Source organism: Aulonocara stuartgranti (assembly GCF_965226115.1).
Source record: "Aulonocara stuartgranti genome assembly, chromosome: 20".
NCBI lineage: Eukaryota > Metazoa > Chordata > Actinopteri > Cichliformes > Cichlidae > Aulonocara > Aulonocara stuartgranti.
The window spans coordinates 37,095,249-37,118,165 of record NC_138956.1 but is presented as its reverse complement, the minus strand read 5'-3'; the positions used below and the strand labels follow the sequence as shown (position 1 = coordinate 37,118,165).

Here is a 22,917-nt window from a genome sequence, read left to right as displayed (position 1 = left end):
TGTAGTGTTTGCTCATAATTCACAGATACTTAATGTTATGGTCCTGGGTCGTTTCGACCCAGCGTTTTTAGTTCTCATGTTTTGTCTTGATGCATTGTCAATCATCCAGGTAAGTAAATCTCCAAAAGTTGATTCTGTTCATCTGGACGTAGCGTTTTGTGGGAGAAACGTTTCGTCATCATCCAGGTGACGTCTTCAGTCTCAGCTGACTGCATGTTTCAATCTTATAAACAGGACATTTGCATAATGACTGAAACCAGCCCACTGAAGGAACAATGGGCTGGGAGGTCAGTTCCTTCATCATTAATATGCAAATTCTCATGACCATTGATCAACAACCACTGATCAAAGACCACTGATCTTGATCAATGGTCATGAGTCCCATTCACAGAGAGTTAGGGAATGGCTGCAATCACAGCATTGTAAGATGGTGACAGATGTACCCTTAGGGGTAAGAAACTAAGAAACTAAGAAAGAAACTAAACATGCACAGGAGGCAAACACACAGCATAAAGAGGATACGACACTGACACAGAGAAACACAGGGCTTAAATACACTGGGAAGTATTCTGGGAATGGGCAACAGGAGGGAGACACAGCTGGGAGAAATTAGACTAACGAGACAGGGTAGAAGCAAAACAGAAACACTGACATCAGACAGGAACATGAACCTTCAAAGTAAAACAGGAAACAAGACACACGTTACTAGGACAGACTCAACAGAGTGAGACAGACTAGACACTGAACTAAACCTGCAATAATAACAAAATACAACCAGAACATTAATCATAATACAGAAACATACCAGAATTGAAACACAGAGTCATCATAAAAATCAACAAAGCACCAGAGAAACATGAAAGACAATCCAGCTTTCAAAAATAAACCAAAACATAAGAAACTCAAAATGCTGGGTCAAAATGACCCAGAACTGTTACTTTTATCGAGGAACGGGACTGTGGCACAACTCCTACATACTACTTGGGCTGTTTACTCTATAAATCAGCTGATCGCCTTGATGCTGGCTCATCGCTCAGACCCACAGATGTACCAGCTGAAATCTGGAGGAAAACACATCGGAGATGCAGAGGTGGAGGACAGAAAAGGAGAAGGAAAGAAGCTGTGAGAGAGCGGTGGCTCGAATTGAGGAGAAGGTACTAACCGTGTCTGCCATCTATCATAATGGGCGCTACTCGTTCTTTATCAAATAAAAATTAGGAGCTGACAGTGCATGTAAGCAGTTAGAGGGAATACCGGGAGTGCATCATGGATGCACCAGGATATTCATGACTACAACGTATCTGTGGAAGGCTTCTGACTGTTCAGGCGGACACGGATAGCACTGGGAGCAGTATGCGGAAAAGAGGTGGGCTTGCTGTTTATGTTAACAACCGGTGGTGTTACCCTGCCCACTTAATAATCAAAGAAAAGATTTGCTGCCTGGAAATTAAACTGTGTGCTGTTGGACTCAGGCCGTATTGTTTGCCCAGGGAATTTACCCATGTGATCCTGGTGGCTGTCTATGTTTCTCCCTCTGCTAACCCCACCGCTGCATGTGACACTATCCACTCTGCCATAGTCCGGCTACAGACTCAGCACCCAAGTGCCTCCATGGTGATCTCTGGTGACTTCAACCATGTGTCATGTTTCGGCTGTGTGCAGGCTGGATGAGAACCCAATCGCAAACTCACGGAGGCAGGAATGAACTCAAACTTCACAGCTTTATTGCTGGAGAGGAAAACCATACAAACTAAACTGGGAAACTATAACGTAATAGACGGAGAAACACACGGCCATGAATGAGGGAGACGCAGACATAAATACACAGAGGGTTAACAAGGGAAAGGGAGAGCACACGGGGAACACAGGTGACACTGATAATCATAACAAGACAAGGCAGGAGTAAACGCAACACTGACGGGAGACTGTCAAAGTAAAACAGGAAGTACACAGAGGTTCAGACAGGAGGAGAGAGAGTCAAGTTATTTTTCCTTCCAATAGTGTTAACGTGCTACACAGGTCACGAACAAGATTTTTTTAAATTTCCATTGTAAGTGGGCTAAAGCAGTTAATTAAAAGTAGTCGCTCAGTGGGAGACTGAGATTATTCTGTACAACTCCTCCATTTAATACCACGTAAACACTGCAATAGTTTTGCAGACACTCTTTCTTACTCTGTAATGTGGCAGTTAATTTGTTGACATTTATTAATAATCATATCTGTCAACCCTGAGTATTTATTACTTGGTGACTTGTATATATTGTGCTGTTCCTCATATCCTAACATATATTGATAGTCTAGTTTGTTTTTGTTAATGCTGCTGTACTGGAAAATATGTATAAAATTATATTTATGCATTCAGTTTTTATTACAGGGTTTACCAGAGCCCAGCTCTCTTTACCTTCCAATGTGATGGCCATATCCACAGGGAGAGTGATCACCTTTAACGTCCCCAGTGTCCTACAGCTGAGCTGTGGTAAGAAGGGTGTAGTTTGTACGTTAAAGCTGGATGTAAAGTCAGGTCCATAAGAATATGCCCAGTGACTTGTTTTTGCTCCCGTACATCACCACAGTGGATCTTAAATTGGACAGTCAGGATGTGACTGAAGTGCAGACTCTCAGCTTCAAATCATGAAGTTTAATAAAAGAATTATATTCAAACTTTCGCGTGATGTTTGGGTCAAATCTGACCAACACTGATAAATATTGTGCTTTGCATTTGATTGCCTCAAGGCCTTATGACATCCTCCACACTGTGCACTTGAACTTATAAAAGTGATGATTATTTGTTTCAATGAAATTTTAATGTTTTGTTACATCTGTGATGTTCCCGCTCAAAGGTGACCATCTTCCACGCGGGTGGCCTTGAATGAGGAGGGAGAGTCACAACACATCTTGTTATCTAAGAGACAATTTTGTTATTCCCCTCAGTTGATCATCCAGCTGGCGCCAGGGGGGCTGCATGAGATGAAGATGGTAGTTGTTTTGGTCAATGCGAACAAACTGCTTCCAATTTTACAGCTGGTCTAATGGCCATCATTGGTCACCAGGTCTCTTCTCGTTGTTCTTCTTCAAGATGTTATCCATATTGCGTTAAAAAAAACACAGTCTGAGTACTCACAGCCCTGCCCATCGTCCATCATGTCGGCCAGCTTTGTGGGATTTTGAACAGCTGTAGCTGCTTCTTGTTCTTTGATAAGCCGAGCCGGCTCCAATCAGCCACAACTCTGTTACCGTGGTTCCAAATTGGTAGATGTCGTTCAGTGTCCTCCATCAAGAGTGTCACCAGACACACGACGCAACTGACCATCGAGTATCCGACAGCAAACGTCTCTGCAGGACAATCAGGCTCTCCCAAGCCCAGGAGGGTGGGATCAAATCCATAATTCTTCTTTATGTTTCAGAGAACAAGTCTTTGAGACTCTCTTAAGGTTAGAGAATATCCAAGACTATACAAAGGACATGAGAAGCCAAGCAGGAAAGATAAGGGAGAGGGAGAAAGTGTGACCGCCTCCATCAAGAGCCAAGAGCAGAAGCATTTTGGATCTGACTGACACTTCTGAGCCTGTAAAGTGAAGCCAAAGTGTCTTAAACCTGCGTTATTGATATTAACATTTCATTTTTCCTTTTGTCTCATTGTGTGTGTAACAGGCAGTGGAGTGATGATTGTGCAGTCAGTTTTGTACAGATGTGCAGATAAAGAAATCTGCTCTCGGCTTCACGATCTGGACTTCATCAAGAAAAGGTGAACACTGTCGGATAGTTTAACTGCTTTGATTACAATAAAAAGCACCAGCAGCTCAAATGAAAGCAGCAGATATTAGAAACCATGAACTGATCACTTCAACAAACCTAGAAATTTGTTTTTTGTGTCCCTGCAGCTGTGACTTGAAGGAAGTGTGTGAAATAAATACAAACATGGTCTGTACCTGTGATCCCAGCGTCTGCACCTACCTGGACATCACCTTCACCTGCGTCCCTGCAAGTCTGTTACATCTGTGATTATCAGCTAACAATCAGTCACATCTGTACATGAATCATTACAGTTTCTAATGTGATGCGTTTCTTTGTCAGTCCACAGTGTAACATGTCAAGAATCTCAGGCGAACCTTCAGTGTGGTCAGATTTATTTTTCTCATTTATTGTAACTTTAGTGGATTCATTTGATAGAACTACAAACATGGTTACAGTTCATGAACTCTTCCTCAGGTGAAGGACAGGTTATAGTCGTCTCCTGGGCGAATTATGGTCGCCGTGACAACACCACATGCTCTCATGGACGTCCTGTCTCTCAGATCCAAAATGTTCTCTGTTCGAGTCCCAGTAGTAGAGAATATGTAACTAACAGGTAGAGATGCTGACTCTCTTTCCATCTTCTCTCAGATGACACGACGTACTTCAGTCCTCTGCTGACTCACCTTTGACCTGCATTCACAGGTGTAACAGGCAGAACAACTGTACTGTTGGAGCATCAAACACAGTGTTTGGAGACCCCTGTGGCGGCACCTACAAGTACCTGGAGGTGGTTTATGACTGTCAGGGTAAGAACTTTAAACTTCATGACTCTGTGAATTCAATTATACGTACAGATAATTATTAATCATTATTAAAGAATTCATATTTCTGTTATAAAGAAGTCACTGAAATTATCAGACATGAAAACGTTTTCAGTTCTTTTGCAGATCCTGAGTGAACGGATTGAAATCACAGCTTTCAGAAAGTTCTTGAGAATAAATCAGAATCAATTCCGTATTAATCAGATTTAATTGCTCATAAATTACACTTGAACTGCTGCTTGTGTCACACTAAATAATCACTGCTGCTGTAGTCAGTCAGTTAAAGAACCAGCAGCTAGAATGACAGGACTGGATACTTCTCTTTGACGTGGACTCAGATGCTGATTCATTAGGAGCAAAGATAAAGCACGTCTATAAAACATTTTCCGTTCTCAACTTCATGTGTTTGTGTATTGTATGTACGGTCGGCAAGGTCAGTCTCTCAATTGCCCCTCGGGGATCAATAAAGTTTTCTGGATCTGAATGTTGGATTCTTACACATTGTTTTTATGTTGAACAACATGTTAACATATAATTTCATGTACCTTTGCTCTACTAACTTTACAATCATGCTGCAGCTCCTTCCTGCCCTGCTGGTTGGACTTGGTTTGGAGGTCGCTGTTTCATCTTTAAAAGCAGCTTGAAGACCTGGACTGATGCTGAGGTACATCAGGAAATAACAGCAGCTGTCGCTGCATCACTGATGATATAAAGACTTTCTGTCTTTGACTGATTTTAAATGCATTCTCACACTTTTCATCTTCTGTGCACCTCATCTTCCTCCTCAGAGTTCCTGTCAGACACTCGGTGGACATCTGGCCTCATACCACAGCACAGCTGAGTACACCTTCATCAGAGAGCTCACTCGCACAGCAGCAGGGTCGTATCCAACAGCTTGGGTTGGAGGCAACGACAGAGAGACTGTAAGTGTTTCACAGATAAAGAGGATGAGCTGCAGCTGTTTCTGATATTTCATATGTTTCTCTTCATATTCATCAGTTTGATTCAAAGGTCAACATGTGACAGACTGATTAATCAGGACTTTGTTCCTGGAGACAGATGTTGCTGTTGACTTGACTTTTCTTTTCATTTTTTACCTGCACAAACAAAATGAACCTTCGTTGTGTTCGAGTGGTGTAAGAGGTCTCATGTCTGCACTCTCAGCAGAGATGCATCAAAGTACATCAGAACAAACTGAACTTTATTCTTCCAGGAAACTGTGTGGAAGTGGAGTGATGGTTCCCAGTTTGACTTCACAAACTGGGCCAAAGAACAACCAAACAACTCTGGAGATCAAGATTGTATGGAGATAAACTTTAATGGTACAAACTGAAAGTGGGCCTGTTGATGAAATGTGTTTGGTTTTTATATTGACTGAAGTCATGTGATCTTAGGTCTTTATAAGAACTGTGTTTGTTCTTTTTACATTAGAGAAGAAGAAAACATTTACAGCACAGACCTCTGATTTTATTTCTTTGTTTTGATTCTTTACAGGACGAGATTATGTCAACGACTCAGGATGTAACTCACAGAGAGGGTTTGTTTGTGTCAGAGACACAAACTGCTCCTTCGTGTCCTGACACGTTTGACATGATGATGTCACAGCCTCACTGCTGATGTCACTTCCAGCAGGATGTCAAGCCTCGATGACATCACTGCTGGATTCTATTGATAAATATGATTTCATATCACAATAAACAGGAAAATAAATTCAATAAAATTTAAAGGAACTGAAATGTTGACCTGAAAGTGAGTCATTCATGCTTCAAATCATCATCTGATCATTTTAATAAACCTCAAAATGCTTTCTGTCTCCCTGCAGCTGTGATGGAAAAACCTGTGTGACATAAATACACCATCAGTACTTCTGATGCTGGGATCTCATCACCTGATGCTGATAACGCAGTTATGTTTAAATCTGAAGAAAAGAATAAGCTTAATCATATTTGTGTAAAGTTATGTATTTATCTTTTTTTTGCAACTTTACCAGCTTTACTTATAAAGCACTTTAACACAAAACCAGAGATCACAAAGTGCTGCACATATACAACAACAGATTAAATGAATGGACTGTCATACCTGTAACACTCTGCCTGTTGCCTTCACATTAAATGATTTTTTGAATAATAATTTTAAAAATATTTCTTCACGTCATTATGCAAATAGAGGTGACATGGGCCGCGAGATTGAGACACGTCATTAGAGCCTCTTCATGTGTGTTTGGTTTGGGTTTCCACCAGCTTGGAATTACCAGAAATAGAGAGAGCATAGCCGAACATATGAAACAGGAAAAGACCGCCATGTAATCCATTTATTTCAACAAAGTAGCTGTAATCTGAATACCACCTTTATAAACAGTAACTGCACTTAGTGGACCTTTGTTCCTCACTATCTGTTCTGACACTTTGCTGCGGATCTGAAAATGGTGACTGTCACCTGACGGTTTCACTACCAATCGGGGGCGATCGTGGCTCAAGAGTTGGGAGTTCGCCTTGTAATTGGAAGGTTGCCGGTTCGAGCCCCGGCTCGGACAGTCTCGGTCGTTGTGTCAGAGGGCCCGGTGGCGCCAGTGTCCGGCAGCCTCGCCTCTGTCAGTGTTCCCCAGGGTGGCTGTGGCTACAATGTAGCATCACCAGTGTGTGGATGTGTGATGGCTTTGGGGCTTTGGGTCCTTAGGGACGAGTAAAATACAAACACAGGCCATTTACCATTACTGGGCACCCTATTCTAGTCTCAACAACAGCATTTCAGTAAGTTTCCACTACAAGATGGTTCCCTCTTATCTACTGCTCTACAGGCAAACATGGGCGAGAGTCTATTCAGCGCTGTGTCCATGGAACACTACGCCACATGATTATATGGCAGGTTTGAGTAATATGAGATTAATATAAGGCACAGTAATAAAGCACTTCAGCTAAGCTCATTCTAACAACATGGAAACAGGAGCAGTGCAAAGAGAAGAGAAGTGATCGCATATACAGTATAGTTGGGCTGCTGCCAGCTTCTTCACTCACTGTGTTTATACGCCTCTCTGCACTTAATTATTAGTTGTGATTATTCATCTCTGGCTCCACACGTGTCCTTGTCCTGTGTTCCTCCCCTCGGCATCAACAGGTCGTTATGTCTGCCCCTCCCTGAGCCTGGAGAGTTCTTCCTATTTAAAGGGAGTTCTTCCTTCCCACTGTCACCAAGTGCTTGTTCTTAGGGGGTCGTCTGATTGTTGGGGTTTCTCTGTATTATTGTAGGTTCTTTACTTCACAGTGTAAAGCACCTCGAGGTGCCTGCTTTTGTGTCATGGAGCGCTATAAATAAAACTGAACAGTTACATGGTTGGGGTCAAGACATTTGTCCCAGAAAGGCCACTCTTTCAGAAATCCATTTACATCTCAGATGTTGAAAAACTGTTTATCAAATCTGTTTTCAGAAGACATATTAGAGTCCTTCATGGTGAGCTTGAACAACACTCAAACACAGGTGTGATGGCTTTTTCAGTTTCAGGTTTCCTGGATGATGATTTGGGTGTTTATGAAGGTCCTGTTCTGTCTGTGCTCCAAACCTTTTGCATGATGCTGTCGCTGCTGCACAATGACATGTTGTGTTTATCAGGAACTAATTCAGCAGTCAGTAGAAAGACTTCTTTCTAAATACTCTGAATGTTTTTGAAGCTCATTTTTAGTTTCTGGTGTTTTCCCATGAATCCACTTCCTCTGTGGTCTCTGAACAGAGAGACGTGTGGAGATGTTTCATGCAAAGCAGAATATTTTCCAGTCAAATGTGTTCTCAGCTGTGCTCCTGCCTGTCTGTTACATTCATATCATGGACCTGTGTGTTTTATAGTAACATCCAGTGAATCATTAAATAGCCGTCATAAATACCTGCTGTACCACCCCATTTAAACCACTGTAAACACTGGTGTGTTGAACACCCACAGCTGTTGCTGCATGTGTGTCTGTGTCGTCCACTTGGTCTCCGTCCTCTTTGTTCCCTCTTTAGGACGCTGTTGACGAACAGGGGAGTGTCACTTTCTCTCTGAGCTGATCAGGCTCTTTGAACTGTTCTGTGCTCTTCATTTAAATCCAGACGTGATCACATTTTCAAACTGTAGCTCCTAAACTTTGGAACAACATGTTTGCAATCATTTACATCATGTTAACACAATCATTTGTATTAAATGTTAAAATAAATGTAATCTACCATTAATCGTGTTTAAAATGATGATCCGAGCCCCTCCCAGCTGTCACTGGGTCAGCTGATCCAGGCTTATATAACTTTTAATGTAAAGTAGTTTTATTTCCTGCTGCAGCTGAGAAGGAACAGGTCCTGCTTTTCCATTGGCTGTGCTTTGCATGTACATCACAGGTGTTACTGAAACAGAGTGAATCCAGCAGCTCTGTGTTTGATCCTCCATCAGCTCTTCACTGTAATCCAGATCTCCTAACATGATGCTCTGCTCCGGACTCAGCAGCACACTGTGTGAGTACAACACACTGATCATCCTTTATTTATACATGAAATCAGCTGCACATGTTCAGTCTAATCCTTTTCTAGCTTTCCACTGTGCTGTACTGTGACATGCTTTTCTTTCTGCTTTATTGGATCAGTTCATCTAACATCCTAAATACATGTTTGCATCACCTCAGCAGGACAGTTAGGCTTCACAGAGTCCTGAGAGCAATTCATGGCTGATCATTTACTTTGAAGAGTTGAAGTCAAACTGTCAACACAAATAAGTTTATTGACAAAAGTTGGAAAGATGAAGAGAATAAATGTGTCATTGAAATCTGCTGTTTAGAAAGAGTTTCCAAAGAATCCAGGTGTGAATGAAAGCAGCAGCTTTCTCCTGTTTGCTTTTCATTTCTGTTTCATGTTTTGAGGTGAATTCAACTTGATATCAAACACACAGTCTGACACTGAGCTTTCTTTCTGTCTCTTTCAGTGCTGGCAGCAACCTGTTCACTCATCACTTCAGGTAAATGCTGCTTTACTGCTTCTTATATTTCTCAGCCTTGCTGTTAACTTTATACTTCCATCATGCTAATCATTGAACCTGAGCTCTTCTTCTGCTTGTGCAACTACTGAACAACCTTCACATATCACTAGTTTTTATTTCTCTCCACCAGAGAGGTTTTTATAAAGCAAAAACAACTTTTCCAGGCTGGTGATCTTTTATATCAGAGGAGCCATGTCCTCTCCAGCTTGCGAGTTATCTAGATGCACGTTTGAGCGACAGCAAGGAGTCAAGTCCTTCCTCTGATTTGAGGTTTTCTTTTGAGAGATGCTACAGTGTCTACAGTCGTACACAGTGAAGACGTAATATTATTAACAAGATGATCGACCTCTGTTGGAGCAGCGTTCAGATAGCTGCTCTGCTCTGTGTTGGTACAGGGCATTGGAGATGATAACAGTGGGTGGATTATATTCTTAAACTTAGTTACAGCGCTTTCAGAAAGACATCTACTGTGATAAAGTCCACTCTCCACCGCTGTGTAAATGTAAATGTTATCAGGAAATGATCAGACAGCAGAGGGTTTTCAGGAAACTCTGTTACGTGTTCAGTTTCTCTGCCATATGTTAACACAAGATCTAGAGTGTGATTAAAGTGGGTTCTTTTACAGTTTGACAGAAGCCCACTGAGTCTAATATTGTCACGGCACTGAGTCTGGTGACCCCGTGTTTGTGTTTTTGGTTGAAGTTAAACTCTTTGAATTATGGTTTCCTGTTTGTATATTATTTGTAGTTCCTGGTTTCTAGGTGTCTCTTCTGTTTCTGTGCCTCCTCCATGTTCTTGATGAACGTTTAATTCTGTTCTCCGTGTGTTGTATGTGTAGTCTTATTTTTCTCTCTTCCCTGTGTCCCACATCTTGGTACTTTTGTTTCTGTGTTTCTTGTTGTCTCTGTTCCAGAGTCTGTCGTGTTTCCGCGTCTCTGTCTAGTCTGCGTCTTTGTGGATGCCTCGTACTTCCTGTTTTACTTTGACAGTCTGTGTCCTATGTCAGTGTGTTCTGCTTTGCTTCCTTTATCTCTTTATTTCAGATTAGTCCCGGCTGTGCTTCCCTCCTTCTTTCCATTCCCTCGTTACTCCCTGGTGTATTTAAGCCCTGTGTTTTCCTCTGTCTGTTGTTGTCTTACACCCTCTGTGTTTCCAGCCATTTTCTAGTCACAGTTCCTGGTTTGTTTTCTCTTTTCTAGTTAAATTTTGTATTTGAAGTGAGTTATTTGCCACTAGAGTAAAGCTGCCTCTTTTAGTTAACCCTTTTGCTTATGAGTCCTGCTTTTTGGTCCAACATGCTGCCTGCCACACAGCAAATCCATGACCTATAATGTAGTGATGGGCAGATGAAGCTTCATGAAGCACTGAAGCTTTTCATCCAATTGGTTCACCCCAGCGCAAAGCTTCATGAAGCTTCATTTGCTCTAGTAGGACACCTACTGGACGTAAAAATATTAGCTGGCATGAATTTGAAGAGTGTGGCATTTTGCACACAGCCTGTAAATGTCAACAACAAAAGGAGTGTGTAAAACATGTATATTGTAGTGATGCAGTATACTGTGTATATTTATACTGGCAGTATGGAAAATGATCATTTAGAAATGCTTGAAATGGAAATGATCATTTACTGTGAGGTGAGGTGTGGTTGGGGTGTGGACAGTGGTTGTGCTTTTGTAACGTTGAGGTATGGACAGCTACACACTGAGGCTTTGAGCCTCAGTCCTGCCTGTTCACATTTTATTCTGTAAAAACTACATTTTCACTGCTTTTATGGCCTTTTTAGTGGGGGGAACATAGCTAGGATCTAATGATTTAACAAATCTTTTAAATCCTTTGTCCTCCACAATGCTAAATGGCTGGGAGTCCTCAATCACCATGCTGACCAGGTCTTCATCTATTTGAGATTGTTCTCCTGAGGAAAGACAATAAAGACAAAGCACAAATATAAATATCACACACGTAACTTATAACAGTTGTATAATATTGTTATATCATTTAGTAACATTACTGCATGCTATATTATCATGGCATTTGATGGCTCACCTGGTCTTGCTCCACAATCGGTGTTCCTCTTATTCTCATGCAAAGCTCTGTAGTGCCTAAGCACGGATGAGGTGTTGTTGTTATATCCCAGCTCCCTGGCACATAGCAAACACTTCACCTTGTACAAAAGTACAGACAGCTTAACATAGGTTTTATTGCACCATCAGTGTTATGAAAATACATCTTCTGTAGAAATTTACATACCTTGTTGGGAGGAATAAGATCAAAATGTTCCCACACAGGGGAGGACATCCTCCTCTTCTTAGCTGGCTCCATTCTCTCCTGACTTTCTCTCCTCACTCTCATAAACCTCCAAACTGTCTCCAAACTCTCACTAACCGCAACTCTCCATCAAACACCCACATTTTGAATGAAGACTGAGGGTTTATATCGCTGTCATAGCTCGCGGCAAAGTTCAAACCACTTCATGAACCAGTCACGTGGTACAGCCGGGCAGCGAGGCTTCGGACGTCATCATTTTCAGCTCCTCCCATAAATGAAGCAAGCCTCGATACGCGCATGCATTGTGAGCACTAAATCAGAACCAGTTAAATGAAAACTGGAAAATGTAACATAACAAATAAAAACCCCACATGTTCTCAATAAATCAACAGGTTAACACATAAGAATGTTTTTATTTCAAAGTTTAAGTTTAAAATAAAAAAATATTTATATTCACGTGTATCATGTTGATAACAGCAATGTTATTTGTAAATAAAAATATATATATTACATCTTTTAATCATGTAAATTCCCTGCTCCTGTCATAGACGTGCACATGATGTCCAAAAAAATTACCAAGTCCAAAGTTCAAATGTTAAACGTCATATTGACGTCCAGGTTGGGTCATGGTTGGACGTCCAAATTGTAGATTAAGTTCAGATGATGGACCGGCAGACCAAATATTGAGAAGATCTTAACATCTATCCAACGTTCAATGTTTAGTGAATGTGCTTTAGCAAAAAGGAAAGTTTGAAGCCTGATCTTGAAAGTAGAGATAGTGTCTGTCTCCTGAATCCAAACTGGAAGCTGGTTCCACAGAAGAGGGGCCTGAAAACTGAAGGCTCTGCCTCCCATTCTACTTTTAAATACTCTAGGAACAACAAGTAGGCCTGCAGAGCGAGAGCCAAGTGCTCTAATAGGGTGATATGGTACTACAAGGTCATTAAGATAAGATGGGGCCTGATTATTTAAGACCTTGTATGTGAGGAGCAGGATTTTGAATTCTGGATTTAACAGGAAGCCAAAACAGGAGAAATCTGCTCTCTCTTTCTAGTCCCTGTCAGGACTCTTGCTGCAGCATTTTGGATCAGCTGAAGGCTTTTCAGGGAGTTTTTAGGACTTCCTGATAATAATGAATTACAGTCGTCCAGCCTGGAAGTAATAAATGCATGAACTAGTTTTTCAGCGTCACTCTGAGACAGGATATTTCTAACTTTAGAGATGTTGCACAAATGGAAGAAAGCAGTCTTACATATTTGTTTAATATGTGTTATGAGCGGCTGTGTGCAGACAGGAATAGGACCCAAGGTGCAGACTCCGGAGACAGATGTGAACTCAAAACAGCTTTAATGTTAAACTCAAATATAACATAACGGGGGGGGAATCAAAATAAACTTACACCAGAGGACTTACAGAACACACAGCTAGAAAAACAGTAGATCACGACACAGACAGAGAAACACAAGGCTTAAATACACAGAGGGAGCAATCAGGGAATGGGTAACAGGAGGGAAACACAGCTGGGGCAAATCAGGCCTAACGAGACCAGGGGAAGCGAAACCAGATACATTAACCTCAGACAAGGACCTTCAAAATAAAACAGGAAACATGACACAGTCTGAACTAAAGACACAGACTCGCAGGCACTGCAACAGAGGGAACAGAGACGTGGGACCAGGGCAGACACACTGGACACGGGGATATAGCATCTAAGGATACACAGAGACGCCAACTAGACAAGGGGATACAGCTGACAGGGGAGACAGAGCAACTAGAGAAGACAGACATAAACCATAAGACAGAACTCAAAGAAACCAAAGACTAGAAATTCTAAATAATATAATAAACTCAAAAACCCCGGGTCAACGACCCAGGCATCCTAACAATATGTGCGTTGAAGGACGTGTCCTGGTCAAAAATGACTCCAAGGTTCCTCACAGCGTTACTGGAGGCCGAGGTAATGCCATCCAGAGTAAGAATCTGCTTAGAGACCATATTTGAATAAACTTACAGCTCAATGCAGTTTCTGTGTTTCTGTAATCTTTTACTGACTTTAATCACTTAAAAAAATGCACACAGCGTGTTCCTGCCTGTTAGCAGTTAAACAGCTACGTTAGCTAACCAAATAGCCTTTTCACTACATCATCAAACCTTTTGAGAAAAAAAGACGGCCGGCCTTCTCTGTGTTACTTTTACATTTCCCTCCATTGCTTTACCCTCATATTACGTTTTTTAATATTTTGATTTCAGGCTTTATCAGAGCACAACTTCCCGTTCCTCCTGCTGTGACGGCCATATCCAGAGGAAGAGTGATCACCTTTAGCAGCCTCAGTGTTCAACGCCTGAGCTGTGGTAAGATGGAAAATAGTCTCCAAAAACCAGCAGCCTAAGCAGAGAAGCCCAGACCTCCTCCTCCCCAGCCAGCTCCTTTAGCTTGTCTGGGGGACACCAAAGCGTTACCAGGCCAGCTGAGAGTTAATAAAATTACATTTACTAAATAATAAAGTGTTTAAAACATTAATACCTAAAAAGAGATAAACGTGTGCAAGTTGCTACAGATTAGTCAATAAACAGCAGCAGCCTGGACAAAGCTGTTTCTCTAATGCTGTTAGAGAAACAGTCTAAGGCAGCTTCCTTAAGTAAAACAAACACGGAGACAGTCTTGAATCAACAATCGTCTCGAGATATTTATAGGGTTGCACATATTCCACCTTAATGTTTGTGGCATCAGACATGTTGGGAGCTTTTCTGAAGTCCACAGTTGGTTCCTTGGTTTTTGATATGTTGAGGTTACAGATTGTTCAATAACAGCTCCATGGTTGGTTTTCTTGCCCCTCAAAAAACTCACGTTTGCTCAAAGCTGCCTCACAGACTTTTTCTGCTTGTGTGTCAGGTGGGTAGTTAGCACGGAGGCTTGTGTGACATGCACTGAAGTGTGTCTCCACTGTGTCACTTTCTCGTCGCCACAGTCGTCCCACAAGTGAGACACGCTCACATTTCTTTAGCCGTTGTAGAAAAGAGCTCTGCCTCCCACTCACTGTGAAAACAGAACATTTTTCTGCCATGTTTTTCTGTCGGGGTAAAAACTGCATCTAGATCCTCCTTCGGGCTGCGCCTGCTTTCTTATCTCAGTGGAGAAAAATGGCAGTTTATCTTCATGATGCTGAACTTTGACCTCAGACAGGTCTGAGTGCATACACAGAAAATCAGTTTTACCATTCAAATCTCTAGTAATCCAGATGTTACTGGTTAAAAAAGTACAGCCACACATTTAAATTCAGTTTTTATTTCCATGGTAACCTGCAGTATTTTCAGAGCATGCCCTGTGGGCGACTCTCACGGCCCGTGGGCACGTGTTGCTGCCTCTGTTATGCACAGTCGCTCCTTTTGCTCAGCAGGAATCAGATAGTTGACTGACAGCAGTTTCATGGCCAGGTGAGGCCTGTTTGTCACGGCCGAGCTGACTGGAGGGTTCAGATGCAGAACTCCACGTAACACCACGAAAACATGAACAAGGATTTATTCTCAAAAGCAAAAACGTCAAGATATGATTTGCAACGTACTATGAACTAAAGTTGTCTTCTAAGCATATAAACCTAACATGGAACAAGGGCTTGACTGCTACTATGAATCAGCGTAATTGAAATCTTCATGGAAACAAAAACACTCTGTTCGAGAGCACAGAGGGGAGACGCTGGAAATGCACCGGGAGTCTCAGTGCGCTGTAACGGGAGGAGAGTGGATTTAGTGCCTAGGCCTGGGGGAAAGTGTCCAGGAAAACATCACCGAATTTTGCCGGGCGGAGGGCGGACACAAAGGGAGTACTAGGTCCGGGTGAGGGGCAGATTCACTCCTATTTAGTGCATGGGGATCTGCCCGGCCCGGGAGCCGTCGCCAGTCCCCTTCCAGGCCTTCCCCAAACCGCAGCTCAATTAATGTCCAAGCATTCAACTTTCAATACTAAACGCTGTCAAACCTAACATGAGGACGTGGGCCCAGATAGTGAGCTATGGGCAAAACACAGTGAGTCTCAGTCTGCACAATCACCTGTTAATTGTCTGAAGCAACACTGACTAGGTGAAGCAGAACTTGTGGCGAAGAGTGAAGTGAGCGCTGGTCCATAAATGTTGACAGCTCAGTCGCTCACAGCTGAGGAGACGCCACTGTACAGTAACTCCACCCCAAGGTGGAGACAGCAGCTCAGAGGCAAAACAGCTGTACTCACCCGGACCATGACACTGTTCCCTCAGTTCATTCAAACTTTAGCACATAAAACATCTTAGTTTGTACTTGGATGTTCACTGGAACTCTTAACATGACAAATAAATCAACCAATCAGAGAAGGTTTGATGTAAAATCCACGGTGGTGGTGTACAGAGGTCGGACTAACATTTATGGATGTGACTGCAGCTGCTGGGTCTAAAACACAAAGTGCATCAAACCTGCTTTACTACATGTCGTTTCTCCTTTTCTCTGATACTGTGTGTGTATAACAGAGAGGGGAGTGATCACTGTGCAGTCAGCTGTGTACAGATGTGCAGATACACAAACCTGCTCTCAGACTGGCACTCAGCACATCAAGAACAGGTAGTTTAAGATCTTCAATAACAAATGACTGTTTGAATAAAAACAGCAGCAGCTCTGAAACACTTTAACAAAGCTGAAAACGAGCTGCTTTCTGTGTCCCTGCAGCTGTGATGGAAGAAAAGTGTGTGACATAAATATGAACATCATCAGTGCTTCTGATCCCGGCGTCTGCACCTACCTGGACACCACCTACACCTGCGTCCCAGAGAGTCTGTTACATGTGTGATTATCAGCTAACAATCAGTCACATCTGTACATGAATCATTACAGTTTCTAATGTGATGCGTTTCTTTGTCAGTCCACAATGTAACATGTGAAGGATCTCAGGCGAACCTTCAGTGTGGTCAGATTTATTTTTCTCATTTATTGTAACTTTAGTGGATTCATTTGATAGAACTACAAACATGGTTACAGTTCATGAACTCTTCCTCAGGTGAAGGACAGGTTATAGTCGTCTCCTGGGCGAATTATGGTCGCCGTGACAACACCACGTGCCCTGATGGAAATCCTGATCACGTCAAAAATGTTCTCTGTTCGAGTCCCAGTAGTGCAGAATATGTAACTAACAGGTAGAGATGCTGACTCTCTTTCCATCTTCTCTCAGATGACACGACGTACTTCAGTCCTCTGCTGACTCACCTTTGACCTGCATTCACAGGTGTAACAGGCAGAACAACTGTACTGTTGGAGCATCAAACACAGGGTTTGGAGACCCCTGTGGTGGCACCTACAAGTACCTGGAGGTGTTTTACACTTGTCAGGGTAAGAACCTGAAACCTTTAGACTGCATTCATTCCTGTGCGCATAAAAAGGTCATTGCTGAAAAAGACTCAATAATCTGACATGAATATCTTGTCAGCTTATTTTTACAGATCCTGAGTGAACAAATTGAAATGATGTTTATGAAAGTCTTAAAAAACAGAATCCTGTGATTTTTATAGAACTTAATTATGGAAAAATGTAATTTAATGAAGAAATCAGTGATGCTGATCACAATATATAGATACTCCAAAACAAAATGTAAAAATCTATTAGTCTGTTTTCTCCTAAATGCTGCAGTGTTAGACCTGCTTTAAAAAATACTGCACCAGCTGATGTTTTTCCTTTGATGTGTGAAAAGTCCTCTGAGTTTTAAAAGTGCTGCAATTCAGTTTTATTTATACAGCACCAAATCCAAATAACAGATTGCCTCAAGTTGCTTTGTATAAAAAAAGTAGAGACCTTAGAATAATAGAAACAAAACAGAGAAAATCTCACCAATCATATGACTCCCTGTGATGATGTCACATGGAAAACCTCTATACACAAAGTGAAGAGGGTCCAGGCTCTCACACATGACAGGCCTGACTCTGTATGGACTTTTGGAAGACTGGGCACCATGGATTGGCTAATTCATGTGAACTGAGCTTCATCCCACATTTTATTATTCATGTGGCTTAAACTTTGTTCAGTTGTTGTTACTAACGTCTTTAGTAAGTAAGTAAAAGTTTATTTATAAAACACCTTTCAGGACAGAGATCAAAAAGTGCTTCACCAAAAAATAACAGAGCATAAAAAAAAGTTATCCAAACACATGCCTAAATACTGAGTTTTTATTGGTTCTTGAAAGACACGACTGAGATCTCAGGCTCAGAGGGAGAGAGTTTCAGAGTCTGGGAACCACTGTGGTCAAAACTCGGTCTCCTTTAGTTTTCAACCTCCTGTCATGTTCAATAAGTAGCTCTTGATCACATGACCTCAGGGACCTGCTGATGGCTGTAAAGGCTCACTGATCGTCCACTAAGAGCTCTGAAAGTCAAACCAGAATCTCGAAGAATGTTTTGTTTAGACTGGTGAGCAATGAATTAGAGTGATGTAAGGTTTATATTTGTGAGGCGAATAGTCTTTCATTGTTACATTGTCAACAATTCATATCATAACATATCAAATTTATTTGTATACCACATTTAAAGACCAAAGTGCTTTCCAGTAAAACCATAATACAGATCAAATCAAAATATAAGAATATACACACACACACACACACACACACACACACACACACACACACACACACACACACACACACACACACACACACACACACACACACATATATGTGTGTATTTGTTTCTCTACAGTTTTTTCTTGTTTTTAACTGATTGTGAAGCACTTTGGTCAACTCTGTTGTTCTTAAATGTGCCATACAAATAAATTTTGAATTTGAATTTTTTTTCATAAGCTTATCAAGTAAGCTAATGAAAATGACATCGTAAATAAAAAACGTCTCTGTTTTATTCGCTGATGTTTCCTGAACATCGACAGAATGTGGAGAACAGAACATCTGTTGTGTTTACCAACTGAAGATAAGGCAGAGATACCGCTTTATACCACAAGATGGTGCAGTAAATCAGTGTAACAGTTCTTTAATAACAATCTGAAGTTGAGAGATGAACACATTTTGCAATAAAAGTACATTAAAAGGGAGAGTTTATAAAGTCCTCCGACCAAATTAAAGACACATACAAGTAAAAATCAAACAGACAGAATTAGGGCTGTTCGATATAACGATATATATCGGATGACGATGTAAAAACATCGATCGTTTCATTTTACGCTGTCGTTTGTTTCCTGGTTACGGTTTACGGCAATATTTGTTCATGGTTTGATGGTCACTGTAGTGGCTATATTCATTTCTTAAAGTTCTCTCTTTCTCTTATATTTAATATCACCACACTACAGATGGACAAGCGCCTGTTTTTATGCGTTGTCATTAGCAACAACGACGGTAACAGCACCGTGTGTCCGCTTGTTCCACATAAACCTTTCACAATAAAGCTCAAGATCCTGTTGAGACTTTTCAAAATAAACTGAATCACGTGAAAGATGCAGATTATTTACGGATGAGAATTAAAAAAGAGCCGCCAGGTGCTAAAAAATAAACCTTAGACTCAAACGTTAGAACAGGCTTTTCCCCGCAGCACGCCGTGTAATAAATACAAAGGAAACGGCGCCGTTACAACTTGTGTCTAAAAATCTATCGTTTCATGCATCGGTTAAAACACTCGACTCCAGTTACACGACGCCCAGCTGGAAACACTTCAGGCAAGTCGAGCTGCCCGAGATTCACAGAATTTACAGAAAATGTTACATTTATGTGATTTATATCGTTATCGGACGATAGATGTTTTATATCGGGATATGAGATTTTGGTCATATCACACAGCCCTAGACAGAATTAAAAGAAAAAGGTTAAATGCAAAACAGAAAATGACAGGAGCTCCGATCAACACAATATTAAAATTAGGTAGTCAGAAAAAAGAGACTAGATAAGCACAAAGACACAGGTTATATCATGTCAAATCATCCAAGCCTTCTGCTTGGATGATTTAAAAATATATTTAATTAGAAAATTTATGCGTATTTAATTGAAAATACACATGAATTTGAATGTCTTTCCCAAAATACAGTTTGAGAAACAACAATGTTTTTTGTTTTTGTAATACTTGTATATATTTTACAAAAACATAAAAATATGTAAAACTTGTTACATTTGCTCATTTCAGCATGAAAGATTTATCAACATAGTCAGGACACACCTTATTCATTTATTTTTTTATTTTCATGACTATTTACATTGTAGATTCTCACTGAAGGGATCAAAACTATGAATGAACATGTAGAATTATAACTCAAAATATGTTTTATATTTTAGATTCTTGGTAACAGCCACCCTTTGCTTTGATTTCTGCTTTGCACACTCTTGGCCTTGTCTCCATGAGCTCCATGAGGTCGTCTCCTGAAATGGTTTTCCAACAGTCTTGAAGGAGTTCCCAGAGATGCTGAGCGCTTGTTGGTCCTTTGCCTTCACTCTGCGGTGTGCAAAGCAAAAATGTGCTTGTATTTGCTAATTAAATGTGAAAACACTGAAGCATTCCTACAAAGTCCTATATTTGAGCGCACACTAATAAAATCCCTTCTGTGACCATCACTGCAAACAGCCAGCTGATCTACACAGCAACAGGGATCCTTGAATATCAGATGAACACGAGAACAGAAGCCTCAGTGGAGACGAAAACTAGAGGCAGAAAGGAGGGAAGTTACCCAACTATCAGAACTGCAGAGAAGTGTGATGGGACGCCTAACAAGTACAACAAGCTGTACAAACCTGAGGCCTTAGAAAGACCCAGGCAGTGTCGTACTGATGTAGTTAGTCAGTTACATAATTAACCAGCCGTTAATATGAAAGTCATTGTTCAAGCTCAGCTTCTTCTAACATGAGATGATCGACTGCTTTGCTTTGGCGTGTACTCAACTGACAGTTTATTAGGAACACATGAAAAATAATGAAACAGATGTCTGTTATGAAATTCTTCATCTTCTGTTCTGAAGTTTATGGGGAGAAATTACTTTCTTTTGAGGAACCATTAATCTGTTCACCGACCTTTTAACTTTGCAATCATTTTGCAGATGCTTCCTGCCCATCTGGTTGGACTTGGTTTGGAGGTCGCTGTTTCCTCTTTAACAGCAGCATGAAGACCTGGACTGATGCTGAGGTACATCAGGAAATAACAGCAGCTGTCGCTGCATCACTGATGACATAAAGACTTTCTGTCTTTGACTGATTTTAAATGCATTCTCACACTTTTCATCTTCTGTGCACCTCATCTTCCTCCTCAGAGTTCCTGTCAGACACTCGGTGGACATCTGGCCTCATACCATAGCACAGCTGAGTACACCTTCATCAGAGAGCTCACTCGCACAGCAGCAGGGTCGTATCCGACAGCTTGGGTTGGAGGCAACGACAGAGAGACTGTAAGTGTTTCACAGATAAAGAGGATGAGCTGCAGCTGTTTCTGATATTTCATATGTTTCTCTTCATATTCATCAGTTTGATTCAAAGGTCAACATGTGACAGACTGATTAATCAGGACTTTGTTCCTGGAGACAGATGTTGCTGTTGACTTGACTTTTCTTTTCATTTTTTACCTGCACAAACAAAATGAACCTTCGTTGTGTTCGAGTGGTGTAAGAGGTCTCATGTCTGCACTCTCAGCATAGATGCATCAAAGTACATCAGAACAAACTGAACTTTATTCTTCCAGGAAACTGTGTGGAAGTGGAGTGATGGTTCCCAGTTTGACTTCACAAACTGGGCCAAAGAACAACCAAACAACTCTGGAGGAGGAGAAGATTGTATGGAGATAAACTTTAATGGTACAAACTGAAAGTGGGCCTGTTGATGAAATGTGTTTGGTTTTTATATTGACTGAAGTCATGTGATCTTAGGTCTTTATAAGAACTGTGTTTGTTCTTTTTACATTAGAGAAGAAGAAAACATTTACAGCACAGACCTCTGATTTTATTTCTTTGTTTTGATTCTTTACAGGAGGAGATTTTGTCAACGACTCAGGATGTGACTCACAGAGAGGGTTTGTTTGTGTCAGAGGTCCATAACTGCTCCTTCGTGTCCTGACACGTCTGACATGATGATGTCACAGCCTCACTGCTGATGTCACTTCCAGCAGGATGTCAAGCCTCGATGACATCACTGCTGGATTCTGTTGATAAATATGATTTCATATCACAATAAACAGGAAAATAAATTCAATAAAATTTAAAGGAACTGAAATGTTGACCTGAAAGTGAGTCATTCATGCTTCAAATCATCATCTGATCATTTTAATAAACCTCAAAATGCTTTCTGTCTCCCTGCAGCTGTGATGGAAAAATAGGTGTGACATAAATACACCATCAGTGTCATGTTTCGGCTGTGTACAGGCAGGAGAAAGACCCAAACGCAAAACTCACGACAACGAAATGAAACTCAAAAAGCTGCTTTATTGCAGAATGGCGTGGAAAACTAAACTGAAACGCAAGGAAACACAGCCATGAGGGAGACTACAACACTGACAAAGAGAAACACAGAGCTCAAATACACAAAGGGATAACGAGGGAACGAGACACAGAAGGAGAGCACAGCTGGGAGTAATCAGGCTGGACGAGACAAGGGAAGCAAAACTAGAAACACTGACATGAGACACGGACCTTCAAAGTAAAACAGGAAACACACTGACTGAACTCTAGACATGTAAACTTAACAGCAACTGGGGAGACAGAACATAGGAACCTGAAACATGGTACAAAAACGTCACAGTAGACATAACATGGAACACAGGGAAGCCATATTACAAAACCAAAGAGCTAAACCTATGATAACCATAACTCAGACCTAGGGAAACAAGAAACAGTACAACAAAGGACTCAAAACATAAACCATAATATAAAAACACGAGATCTCTTCAAAATAAAATAGGAAACATAATGAGACGCAGACATGAAACACATGAAGAGCAGGGGAGACTTAACATGGGTTGGAAACACAAGGGGTAACTAATAAGCAAATGAACATAGGAGACCTAATGAGCTTAAACATACTATAAACATCAAAATGAACTAAAACTCAAAACACTGGGTCATAAGACCCAGGACCGTGACAATCAGTACTTCTGATCCTGGGATCTCATCACCTGATGCTGA

The 22,917-nt window shown here is 41.2% G+C and overlaps 3 protein-coding genes across 6 annotated transcripts in view; 2 read left to right on the top strand and 1 right to left on the bottom strand.

The window, feature by feature from the left end:
- The window catches only part of LOC309697844 (L-rhamnose-binding lectin SML-like), a 142,114-nt gene extending 135,871 nt beyond the window's left edge, over window positions 1-6,243 (top strand). Inside the window, exons 10-13 of one of the 4 annotated variants that reach the window (XM_082520034.1) lie at window positions 5,135-5,220; window positions 5,345-5,479; window positions 5,770-5,878; window positions 6,051-6,243. In XM_082520034.1, coding sequence (XP_082376160.1) covers window positions 5,135-5,220; window positions 5,345-5,479; window positions 5,770-5,878; window positions 6,051-6,136 — 416 coding nt within the window. In that variant the 3' untranslated portion in view covers window positions 6,137-6,243. The remainder of the gene's footprint in view (window positions 1-5,134; window positions 5,221-5,344; window positions 5,480-5,769; window positions 5,879-6,050) is intronic. The other 3 variants (XM_082520036.1, XM_082520037.1, XM_082520035.1) reach the window with 3 other exon arrangements.
- A 2,603-nt stretch (window positions 6,244-8,846) lies between these two features.
- LOC309697848 (L-rhamnose-binding lectin SML-like) lies at window positions 8,847-22,009 on the top strand. The gene is made up of 12 exons (XM_082520041.1): window positions 8,847-9,029; window positions 9,493-9,525; window positions 14,062-14,163; window positions 16,308-16,398; window positions 16,504-16,607; window positions 16,697-16,741; window positions 16,832-16,967; window positions 17,057-17,160; window positions 20,848-20,933; window positions 21,058-21,192; window positions 21,483-21,594; window positions 21,767-22,009. The coding sequence occupies exons 1-12, from the start codon at window positions 8,996-8,998 to the stop codon at window positions 21,832-21,834; spliced, it is 1,050 nt and encodes a 349-aa protein (XP_082376167.1). The 5' UTR covers window positions 8,847-8,995; the 3' UTR covers window positions 21,835-22,009.
- LOC309697687 (uncharacterized protein) lies at window positions 9,728-11,997 on the bottom strand (the record flags this gene model as incomplete). Its single annotated transcript, XM_082519802.1, has 4 exons — window positions 11,794-11,997; window positions 11,590-11,707; window positions 11,310-11,458; window positions 9,728-9,763 (listed from the first exon to the last, which is right to left on the bottom strand). The coding sequence occupies exons 1-4, from the start codon at window positions 11,893-11,895 to the stop codon at window positions 9,728-9,730; spliced, it is 405 nt and encodes a 134-aa protein (XP_082375928.1). The 5' UTR covers window positions 11,896-11,997.
- Window positions 22,010-22,917: the final 908 nt, after the last annotated feature.